General features: G+C 44.7%; 1 protein-coding gene across 1 annotated transcript in view; it reads left to right on the forward strand.

Annotated features, from left to right (window-relative positions):
* The window catches only part of MMP21 (matrix metallopeptidase 21), a 31,678-nt gene extending 19,191 nt beyond the window's left edge, over positions 1–12,487 (forward strand). Inside the window, exons 5-7 of the mRNA XM_083145625.1 lie at positions 8,811–9,068; positions 9,942–10,114; positions 11,073–12,487. Of these exons, the coding sequence (XP_083001751.1) occupies positions 8,811–9,068; positions 9,942–10,114; positions 11,073–11,372 (731 nt within the window). The 3' untranslated portion in view covers positions 11,373–12,487. The remainder of the gene's footprint in view (positions 1–8,810; positions 9,069–9,941; positions 10,115–11,072) is intronic.
* The last annotated feature ends 232 nt before the right edge of the window (positions 12,488–12,719 follow it).

The following is a 12,719-nucleotide window of genomic DNA, read 5'->3' on the forward strand; positions in this document are numbered from 1 at the left end:
GTTCTGCAGCACTGCTATGCTGGAGGAAGGGCTGTAAAGGACAGGTTAAGTTTAATTATTATTTTGTTAGCATATTAATTACTATGTGGGTATAATGAGTAAGGGGCACTGCTACTGTGTGCATAATGTGTAAGGGCCACTGCTACTGTGTGGTATAACATTTAAGGGGTATTAATACTTGTAGGCAGAATGTGTAAGGGGAATTGCTATGGTGTGAGTGCATAATGTGTAAAGGGCACTAATACTGTGTTTTTAACATGTAAGGTGTAGTACAACTGTGTGTAAGGTGCATTATTATTGTGTTGGCAAAATGTTTAATGGTCCTACTAATGTGTAAGGGGCACTACTACTGTACTAGCATAATGTGTAAGGGGCACTACTACTGTACTAGCATAATGTGTAAGGGGTGCTATTGTGTGGTCATAATGGGGTGCTATTGTGTGGCCTTCCTCTTTAGAATGTAAGCTCTCACGAGCTGGTCCCTCTGCCCTCATCTGCTATTCTTTCTCCTACTTAAACGATGGCACTAGGGTGGTCAATCCCAGGATTGGCCGGATCCCAGGATTTGGCCCTTAAATTGACGAGATTTAAATCTTGGGATTGGAGTTTCTAGTATAATGCCAGGCAGCGTCTGTGCACCGCCCACCCTGCTCACTGACGCACCCCAGGATTGAAAAAGTGCCACAGGATTGGCATCCCTAGATGGCACCAAATCTTGCTGTTTTCTTCTACACTGAAATGTATTCCAGTGTCATCTGCTGATGCAGCTATGTTTATGTACCCTGTACATGTCCTGTATTGTAGCCCCTTATTCAGATCTGATCGCAGTACAAATGTGTTCTCAAAATGGGCAAAACCATGTGCACTGCAGGTGGGGAAGATGTAACATGTGCAGAAAGAGTTAAATTTGGGTGGGGTGTGTTGAAACTAAAATCTAATTGCAGTGTAAATATAATGCAGCCGGTATTTATGCACAGAAACAGAATAACTCACCCAAATCGAACTCTCTCTGCACATGTTACATCTGCCCCACCTGCAGTGCACATGGTTTTGCCCATTTTGAGAACAAATTTGGGTACTTATTTCCTAGCACGGCGCCTGCGATCAAGATTGTATCCATCGGGTCCAAAAAAATCGCGTTGATCGCATGCGATGCGATCAACGTGATTTTTACATTGGAATCAATGTTAAATGGCCCCCAGACCACAATTTTTATGGTTTCCCAACCCTGATGGGTCAAATTCCCCCCCATTGTTACCGTGATCCCACGATGAACGCCAACCCGAAGCGTGGCGAGCGCAGCAGTACGCGTCCTCCGACCTTTTCATACCCCCACTATCCACGTCGGCGTGGAGATGATTTCATATAGTGTGGTGAGCGCAGCGAGCCACCGAGCCCGAAGCGTGGCGTGCACAGCGGGCCCCGCGCGGGGACGCGCATTACTTCACAGGTATTAAGCGTCCCCTTGCGGGGCTCGCCACGCTTCGGGCTAGGTGGCTTGTTACACTATATATAATCAACTCCACGCCGACGTGGATAGTGGGGGTATGAAAAGGTCGGAGGACACGTACCGCTGCACTCGCCACTCTTCGGGTTGGCCTTCATCGTGGGGTGGCGTTAACAATGGGGGGGGGGAGGCATTTGTCATGTCAAATACCCATAAGGGTGGCTATACAATGAAAAATCGGGTCCATTGGCCCATTTAACATTGTTCCCTAGGTAAAATCGCGTCCATCGCGTCGGTCACATCGCATACCTTAACTTAAGGCATGCGATGGACGCGATTTTTTAATTGTCGGGGAAAAGGCTAAGAATAGCCCTGAAATCGCGTCGGCCGCGTCCATCGCATACGTTAAGTTAAGGTATGCAATCACCTGCGACGGGCGCCATGCTAGGAAATAAGTACCCAAATTTGTACTGCGATCAGATCTGAATAAGGGCCTGTATTCAACTGTAAGTCACCATTTCCTATTTTGCTTATATATGTACTCTGTAACTGGGCGCTGCGGATCCCTTGTGGCGCCATATAAATAAAGAGTAACAATAATAAAAATAATCTATATATATATATATATATATATATATTAGCCCCACTTCATTACTGATTCCAAAAACTGCTTCCCCGGTTATTCATTTTACTTCCACATAAAAATCCAGCAAGATGCAACTTCCTTTAAATGTGTTCCGTATACATTAATCCAAGAAAAATCACCTCGCAAACAGTAACCTTAATCAAAATATCATGCATACAAATAAAAACATAAAAAGCTTATAAAGCCGGAATGAAAATGCCAATAAAAGTAATATCCCAGCTGCAGGTAAGTAATAATGATGTAAATATAGAGATACTGAGATGCTGGAGAGGTCTTATGTGGGGTACACACCAGGACGACCACCGTCGTTCACGACCGATAGACGACCATGGAACGATTTCCCTTGGACTTCCCGGGAGCTCCCAGGCAGTCCCCAGCAAACGATTAGCAAAAATTGTGTTTTTTTGCGGAACGATCTAGATCCGATCCCGATGCGCCCGCGATGGTCGTTAAGACGGTCGGATCGCTGGTTTTTGTTTTTTTTGCAAGAACACATGCGACCGTCGTCAGATGGGCCTTTGAAATTTGAATGAAGGGGCTGGACTAGCAGAGGGGGAGGACTAGCAGAGGGGGATAGGAATAGCAGCAGCCATTTTAAACCAGTGTATTTCTGCTTTGTTACTAGTGAGGCTTGGTTTATACCTGCTGAACGCTGGACATAGCTATTTACACATTACTTTGTTTTGCCTGCCATTACAAAGTGTCTTTTAACCCTGCACTATGGAGAATGCAGTGATGGGTAGTCACCAGCAACAGTACCTGCTCTATTATGCAGTTTTGAAGCTCAGGCGTCAGAGAGCCCAGCGCAGGAGAGAAAGATCATGCTGGACAAAGCAGTGGCTACTTCAGCGTCAGACTCGTTCGCACATGCCACTGCTCAGGGACATCAGGGAGAATAACCCAGACGATTTCCGTAACTTCTTGAGGATGGATGATGCCACATTCCAGGAATTGCTGCGTCTGGTGACTCCCCACATCGAGAAGCAGGATACCAAGTATCGCATGGCTATCCCTGCTGAGGAACGGCTGGTGGTCACCCTGAGGTTTCTGGCGACAGGACGGTCTCTTGCTGACCTAAAGTTTGGATCCCTCATCTCCCCGCAAGCTTTGGGCCTCATCATCCCGGAGACCTGCAAAGCCATTGTGAAGGTGCTGCAGTACCAGTATTGCAAGGTAAGGATGAAATATACACTGTACACTTTATTGTGCAAACAAAATATTTTTATTTATAATTTAGGCCTAGGACAGAAACAGGTTTTTTAGGCCTTTCATGGTTAAAACATGTAAAATAGTAAATAGATTGTGTCAACAAAAATATATTATAATACCATATATAAAAGATATTGTACAAAAACACACACTATATATAAAGATTTAAGTATGTATGACCCAGTTTAAACTTTCCCAATAAGTACGGGCTACTGTGTGGCAGAGGATGTCTGCCGCAGATAAGTAAAGGCTGCGGCCCACATGGCGCATGGCGCAGATGCAATGGTCCCGGCCACATTGATGTGCGCCATACGCCATGTGAGCAGTGGCCATCACATACCTGCAGCCGAGACCATGTCTGCCGCACAGTACCCCATACTATTGGTAAAGACAAAAGGGCAATAAATGGAGTTTGCTATCCAGATTGAGGAGAATCCTGTTCTCCCTCTGGTAATGCAGGTACAGGTAGCAGCATATAAATAAACAAAAATACACACTGTGGCCCTTGTGTGGCAGAGGATGTCTGCTGCAGATATGTAAAGGCTGCGGCCCACATGGCGCATGGCGCAGATGCAATGGTCCCGGCCCCATTGATGTGCGCCATACGCCATGTGAGCAGTGGCCATCACATACCTGCAGCTGAGACCATGTCGATGGTAAATGATAAAGTAGCCTATTTTTTAAGACAGATCCTCAAAAACAGGACACTCTGGATCTTCTATCAGTAAAGAACTGTAGAATTGACGGTACTGGGGGGGTTGAGAAGGCTGTGTAGGTGTTGACTGGGTATGTGTTGGAATTGTGCTCGACTGGCCTGCTACGGTGGCAGGCGGAGTAGGCACTGGTGATTCTAATGACAGTGGTGTGTCTGGTGCACTACCAATGCCAACTATTTTAGTGCCACTGTTGAGATACCCTAAACTGCCATTATACACCAACTCCATGCATAACTTTTCAAAAGTAAGTTGCTGGTCAGGAGCCATGTTGCGAACACACTCTGCCACATAAGTGAAGTAGTTGTCATGTTTGTCCGGGTTTCTTTGCAGGACTTGATGTGCCCGCATCATAAATTCTTCATGTGCCGCTGCTTCTCCTTTTTTTCCTTTGCCACGCATTTTTTTGGCACGGGGGAGTGGTGGAGTGGGTTCCAGGGTGGGTGGCGGAGTGCGTGCCGGAGTAGGAACTTCGTTAGATGTGCATGCATTATCAGATAGGACAGATAGGTCTGGGGTTGCAGGTGGGTAGTCACCAAGCTGTAAAAAAATTGAACATGTTTACTAATCAATTCTATTTACTTCTAATTTCAGTTCCCTACCAGCGTGAATGAATGGAAAGTCATCGCAGAGGAGTTTGAACAGCGATGGAACTTCCCAAATTGCGGTGGAGCCATTGATGGCAAACATGTCCGCATAGCCCAGCCTATCAATAGTGGTTCCTACTATTTTAATTACAAGGGCTATTTTAGCATTGTACTAATGGCTGTGGTGAATGCCAACTATGAGTTTATCTTCCTGGATGTAGGAAGGAATGGCCGTGCATCGGATGGTGGCACTTTCAAGGACACAAAGTTCTACGAAAGGCTCATAGCGAACACCCTTCACTTGCCGTCTGTCCAGGAAACTAAACAGGGGCTTAACTTTGTTTTTGTGGCTGACGAGGCTTTTGGCCTGCACGAGCATGTCATGAAGCCATATGCGCAAAGGGGCCTGAACCATGACAAAAGGATCTTTAACTACAGGCTATCCAGGGCACGGCGTGTTGTGGAAAATGCTTTTGGCATCCTGGCAAGCCGGTTTCGCATTTTTCACACTGCCATTAACCTGAGGGTGGACAAAATTGACTGGGTTGTCACGGCGTGCTGTGTCCTGCACAATTTGCTCCGCAGAAAAGCCACACAGCAAAGGGCTACAGGCACAGCACTCCAAGAAGACCAAGAACTGCCAGAGGAGGTAGTGCAGATATCCTCCTTGCAAACCCCAACACAACGCTACACAGGGAGTGCACGAGCCAAACAGGTGAGGGAAGAGTACATGGCCTACTTTAATGGGGAGGGCGCTGTGGATTGGCAGGAGGAATCAATTAGATAGCCAAAAAAATAGACTCACCGATGCAGACTGCGAATTCTCCTCCTCCTCCTGCGCCGCGACTTCTTGGTTTTCCTGTTCGACCATAAGGACTACTCCTGTCCTCATCGACTCCTGGCTGAGGGTGAATGTCAACCGGTCATAGTACCAGAGCGATGTTTGATACATCTCGTCGACTCCAGCACCAGACTTCTTTGCAGCCTCCATCTTCTTGTGTTCCTTTAAGAACACCGTGCGCATATTCTGGATGCGTTTCCTCACCCATTCAACATTGGCCTCTGGGTGAAATGGAAGACTGTAGCGTGCCAACTCCTCCAAGGCTTGGTTTCTTTTCATTTTGTTTGAATACTCCTTGGATTTGGTTCTCCACAGGCATTCGTGTGTACGATATTTTTCAATAAACCCTTCCAAAAACTCTTGTTCCTTTGCGTTGGACATTGGGACTGTAAAAAGATAAAACCATTTTAGTTGTTATAGTTATACCCATGTTTTGTTTCATATTTAAATTTTTATAGTTATAGTTACCAGTTTACCTAGTTCTTATGTTTTAAGTATTTAAAATGTTAATAAACTTTTATGAAAACCACTATACATTTTATTGTGCAGATTGCTATTCACACACACAGGTGAATGGGGCCTAGCAGAGAGGAGTGCTTGGAATACTGCAATGGTGGACAATGGTTTATGTATATATATCTATATATACACAAACACACACACACAGGTGAATGGGGCCTAGCAGAGAGGAGTGCTTGGAATACTGCAATGGTGGACAATGGTTTATGTATATATATCTATATATACACAAACACACACACACAGGTGAATGGGGCCTAGCAGAGAGGAGTGCTTGGAATACTGCAATGGTGGACAATGGTTTATGTATATATATCTATATATACACAAACACACACACACAGGTGAATGGGGCCTAGCAGAGAGGAGTGCTTGGAATACTGCAATGGTGGACAATGGTTTATGTATATATATCTATATATACACAAACACACACACACAGGTGAATGGGGCCTAGCAGAGAGGAGTGCTTGGAATACTGCAATGGTGGACAATGGTTTATGTATATATATCTATATATACACAAACACACACACACAGGTGAATGGGGCCTAGCAGAGAGGAGTGCTTGGAATACTGCAATGGTGGACAATGGTTTATGTATATATATCTATATATACACAAACACACACACACAGGTGAATGGGGCCTAGCAGAGAGGAGTGCTTGGAATACTGCAATGGTGGACAATGGTTTATGTATATATATCTATATATACACAAACACACACACACAGGTGAATGGGGCCTAGCAGAGAGGAGTGCTTGGAATACTGCAATGGTGGACAATGGTTTATGTATATATATCTATATATACACAAACACACACACACAGGTGAATGGGGCCTAGCAGAGAGGAGTGCTTGGAATACTGCAATGGTGGACAATGGTTTATGTATATATATCTATATATACACAAACACACACACACAGGTGAATGGGGCCTAGCAGAGAGGAGTGCTTGGAATACTGCAATGGTGGACAATGGTTTATGTATATATATCTATATATACACAAACACACACACACAGGTGAATGGGGCCTAGCAGAGAGGAGTGCTTGGAATACTGCAATGGTGGACAATGGTTTATGTATATATATCTATATATACACAAACACACACACACAGGTGAATGGGGCCTAGCAGAGAGGAGTGCTTTGAATACTGCAATGGTGGACATTGGTTATATGTATACACACAGACATGGGGCCCACCCAAAAAAAACAGTGACATGGTCGGGTGCACGGTTGCCAAACCAGTGCTTTATACACACTATATACATTGGTGGCAACAGTGGGCATGCATAGAAGAGCATTGGGAGTGCAAACATACCAGGTTGTTGTTCTGGGAGATGAGACAAGAAGGAGAGTCCAACTGCTGCGCCAGCGCTGTTTGCTATGTGGAAAAACATGGCGCCGGGGGAGTGTTTAGGAAATGCCACTCAAATAGGCTGGATCAAACGACGGACGCACCGACGGACGGACGACGGAGGCGGCAAAAAACACTCACGATCTGCATACGATTGACGGTCGGTCGGCCTGGGATTGACAGATCCTACCTGCAGCACGTAGGACCAAAGATGCGACCAAACGAGCGGCGTGAACGCGCATTTGATCGGAATCGGATCAAATAAATGTCAAAAACACACGATAGTACATACAATCTGCATACAACCGGTCGGAATTGGATCTAAATTGACAGAATCGTGCCCTAGTCGTCCTGGTGTGTACCCAGCATTAGTCACTGGTGAATAACAATGTATACGGGATATAGCAGAGATTACGTGACTGTAATATAATATTAAAGAGAAATGCATCGTATTTCCAGCTAGTATTATTACATCTGTTATGTAAGAGTCTCATCTGACTTCTCCAGTGAGAACCTTATTGCCAGATACAAATACAAGCTCTTAATACTGTACAACAGGGATGGGGAAACTGATGGTATAATCCCACTCTCCGGCAGAGCAGGGCCCCCTGGTGGCTAAATTATCTTTGCAGTGCATGCAAACACACACTGAGAGGGGGGGGGGGGGGGGGGGGGCGGAGTTTGGTGGATTAGCAAGGCTGCAAATTCACAGCCTTGAACCAGAATGACCCCCTATATTCTCTACTACATGTACACGCACACGCAGACATTCTAGGGTAAATTTTTGTTGGAGGCCAATTAACCTACCAGCTGCCCTAATTAATTACTTTATAAATTTATTTTGCCACTGAATAAAGATGGAATCAAACTGTAGTTCTGGACATGGTTGCGGCTGCTTTGGTGGTCAAAAGGCATCGTTTGTTGTTGTACTCCCAAACAGACCTTGGGAGGGATTCATTGATATTACAGTATACAACTAGTTTCTTCAACAAGGACTTTACAGTGGTTCAGCTTGAAACGTGTTGCGTTAGAAGACAGTGGAGAAATTTGGTTATATCCTGCATTAGCCACAATACCCATCGGACCATGCCACGCTTCCATCTCTGTGCTGTATTATGTAGAAAACGTGATAACTCCACGAGTACATGATTTTATTTTATCATTTGATTGATGCAACCTGTAAATAGAGTAATACTTTATTTAAGCTGTAGCTCTTCAATCTGATTTTGAAGGACCATTACTGATGTAGAAGGGTTCACACCGCTTTTTAGGAGTCTAAACCAGGCATGTCCAAACTGTGGCCCTCCAGTTGTTGTGAAACTACACCTCCCAGCATGCCTTGCCATAGTTTTAGCATTCCCTAATAGCAAAACTGTGGCAAGGCATGATGGGACTTGTAGTTTCACAACAGCTGGAGGGCCATCGTTTGGACATGCCTGGTCTGTAAATGCTTCCTTGAATACGTCTTGTTCATCTCCAGGGTCATGTGAAGGACCCTTTGACACGGTCTTTGACTGGGTGAGGAAGGAGAAGAACCAGTACGGGGAGACGGTTGTCCGGTACAACTCTTACTTCTTCAGAAACGGCTGGTACTGGATGTATGAGAACCGGAACAATAGGACCCGCTATGGAGATCCAGTTGCAGTGTCCACTGGTTGGCAGGGGATCCCCACACAGAACATTGATGCCTTTGTGCATGTATGGACATGGACCAGAGATGACTGCTATTTCTTCAAAGGTATATACAGCCGTGATCGCAAAGTCAGGTCACTGCAGTCTGGTTTTATTGTGCACACTAGGCCCGTCTAATACATAGACAGGGATGCAGCATATTTATATCAAGTCCTCACCATGGGTAAAATAAATAACCCACCTCAGGTGAAGTATTGTACAAGCCTGATTGGTTGGGACTGTATGTCTCTCCAAGCATTGATACATCTCGCCATCGGTTATACTACAGGGTTGCCTATCCCCACCGAATGGCCGGGAGGGTTCCGGATATCAAGTCCCCCTCCCGGCCCCCCTGGAAAGAGTGGCAAGTCTTATAGAATGCTGGCAGTCTCATGCGACCCCCACCTCGGTAAATGACGATTATCGTGTCATTGTAGGCCCCACCCACCAGTGAGCCTGCATTGCACAGAGGGGTGTACGTGTGCATACGCAGGCTACGCATACTTACGGCGACTGTTCGCAGCGTGTACGCACCCAGGACAGTGGGCGGCCCCATTAGCATATGTGAACGCCCAGAGTTTAATGCTAATTCTCATGCTAATGTAACATGAGCAGAGAGAGTTAGATTTGGGTGGGGTGTGTTGAAACTGAAATCTAAATTGCAGTGTAAAAATAAAGCAGCCAGTATTTAGCCTGCACAGAATCAAAAATAACTCACACAAATCTAACTCTCTCTGCACATGTTACATCTGCCCCACCTGCAGTGCACATGGTTTTGCCCATTTTCCAAACAAATTTAAATCAACCAGAATAACCCCCTTAGGGTAAGAGATGCCAGCATCCTGATATTACCATCACATCATATACATCCAGGAGACAGGAGTCGTTGTCAGCTGCTGTGGAGGACAATGTGTAATGAATATCTTTCCTGTAAACACAGGTTCTCACTTCTGGCGCTACGATGGAGAGGATGATAAAGCCTATGCGAAGGATTCTCAGGGACAGACTTACCCTCGGCTCATTTCTGAGGGCTTTCCTGGAATCCCCAGTCCCATCAACACGGCATTCTTCGACAGGAGGATCCAGCACATTTACTTCTTTAAAGATTCCCAGGTGAGGTGAAGCTTTAATTCTGAACTCGCACCAATAGAAGTCACAGATTAAATGCACATCTGTAGTCTAGAATCCCTCCAGGTTTTCGTTCCTAGAACCTTGCTGGGACTACGCCGGCGAATTATGTCATCGCTGCTACATCCAAAGGTGTTTACTCATACAAACACTACAGCCATACCTCCCAACTGTCCCGATTTTCATGGGACTGTCCAGTTTGTTTGGAATAGTCCCTCGTCTTGCCCAGATCCAGTGTCCCGCGGTGTAAGGATTTCCCCCTGCCTGGCGCTGCTGCAGCTGTGAATAGCCTATTACCGGAGACAGAGGGCCATGCCCCCAAGGGGGCAAATATGGGGGCCTGGTGCCTAGCTCTGCTGGTGATTGGGTCAGCACACTTTATGGTTCCCAGTTGTAGTCCACATGAATCCTAAACCATGAAAAGTCCAAAGAAAGGGGGACCCCCCCGACCATATTACACATCACATAGAAGGGATTGAATATTTATTAAAATAGATACGCATTCCATAAAATTACAGTATTACACGAGGGCGGAGCTCTCTGTTTTTTTCTTGTCTTACATATGGGATTACCAGATCCAGAACAGACGGGGATCCAGACTTAAGCCCATAAACAGGGGAGTTATACCTTTTTTATCTTTAGCGCTATTTTTTGGTGGAGGGCATCTTTACCTTTTTCGATTGTTTCCCAGTGGAGGTGTGGTGTCTCCTCCAAGCCCTTACCAATACCTGCTGCTAAACTGCGCAACAGGAACCCCACCTATTCTCCCGTTCTACAATGTTGACCTTGTGCCTTCTGACCAATAGTGGTCATCCTATCAACTAGAACCAGGTCATAATAGGACTTTTAGAACTGAATTGTGGATGCTTATTTTGGGACTTTCTTATATTAGACAGAACATTATATTGTAATTGTTAATTACATACATGGTTTTCGTCCACAGGTATTTGCCTTCGACATCAACAGAAACAGCATTGTTCCTAATTTCCCCAAGAAGATAACCGCCTTCTTCCCGTCTGTTCAACGCAACAACCACCCGAGAAGTCACCTGGACGCGGCATATTACTCCTACAGCCACAGTGCCCTCTTTCTGTTCAAAGGAAAAGACTTTTGGAAAGTGGTCAGTGACAAGGACAGGAGGACTAATCCTTCTCTGCCGACCAACGGGCTGTTCCCCGGACAGGATATTTCTGAGCAGTGGTTTGATATCTGTAACGTACACCCATCGCTGCTGAAACTGTGATTACGATAGGGAAATACCGTATCCGAGGACTATCTGGCACTTCTATCTATAGCCTTCCCAAAGAACATTCCCGCATTCCACACAATGCTTCTTAGATCCAAATTGCAAGGCCGGGGTTAATTAATTAGTCTAGCTATTGGTCAAATACCAATAGCAACTTGCTGTGTATGCACAGACTGGAGAACAAGTTGTCCACAACAGCAACGGCAGCCATTTTGTTGGCCGAACCAATAATTGTGAGCATATTCACTGGAAATTGGGACATGAAATTGGGCATTATGAGCAAAGTTGTGTTGTCATGCAAATTGGTTCAGTCAACAAAATGGCGGTCTGCACTGAAACTAGATTAACCCAAAATGTCAATTGCTTCAACAAAAATATATAAAGAGGTAAAATACATTACATCAATAAAACTAATATCCAAATGATGCGTTTAATTGCTCACTGGCTGCATAGACGTAAATGCCCCTCTCTCACGTGCAGACAGTAAGGCCGGTGGGTAATGGAGAACTCTTCCTTAATGATCAGACTTCTCTTGGTTTCTTTCGTTCAAATAGCTCTTTTCTGTTAGAAAATTACACGTAATGTCCGTGTCCTTAATCTACAACAATAGATAGATGTATTCCTATCTAGCTTTTCCTAATGTTATATTTAAAGACTTTGGGCTCGATCTACTTCGCTTCAGAGAGAGAGACAAAGTACCTGCCCATCAGCTCCTAACTGCCATGTCACAGGCTGTTTGAAAAATGACACATAAGAGCTGGTTGGCTGGTGCTGTATATCTCTCTGAGGGGCAGATTTATTAAGCTTGGAGAAGAGATAAACTGGAGATAAAGCACCAGCTGTGTTTGAAAAAGACAGTTGGGAGTTGATTGGCTGGTGCTTTATCTCCTTTTACCTTTTCTCCGCTTTATCTCTAGTTTATCTCTTCTCCAAGCTTAATAAATCCGCCCCTAAGACTTAGTACATAGACCTGTTATTTTCTATGACTGAAAACCTGTGGTATTACAGAAGCTGCTGAAGGTTTTAACATTCTAAAAATGACGACGCGTTTTGCAGATTTAGATTATTTGTGCAGAAACTTGTAATGTTTTTTTATTTAAATGTAATGTGTGTGTGTGTAAATATATATATATATATATATATATATATTCTGCCATGTCACAATAAAGTTTATATTATATTTATAAGCACATCAGCCAAGACGTGTGTTTCTGAATAATGCAACGGATAGTAATAAAATGCTCACACATAGGGGGTTTTGCAAACTCTGAATTCCAATAAGTCTTTCAAACATTTCCTGATGATAAAAGCATTGGATATCTATCGCTCTAAATACAGTATAAG

Source organism: Crinia signifera, chromosome 6 (genome assembly GCF_055691185.1).
Source record: "Crinia signifera chromosome 6, ASM5569118v1, whole genome shotgun sequence".
Classification (NCBI taxonomy): domain Eukaryota; kingdom Metazoa; phylum Chordata; class Amphibia; order Anura; family Myobatrachidae; genus Crinia; species Crinia signifera.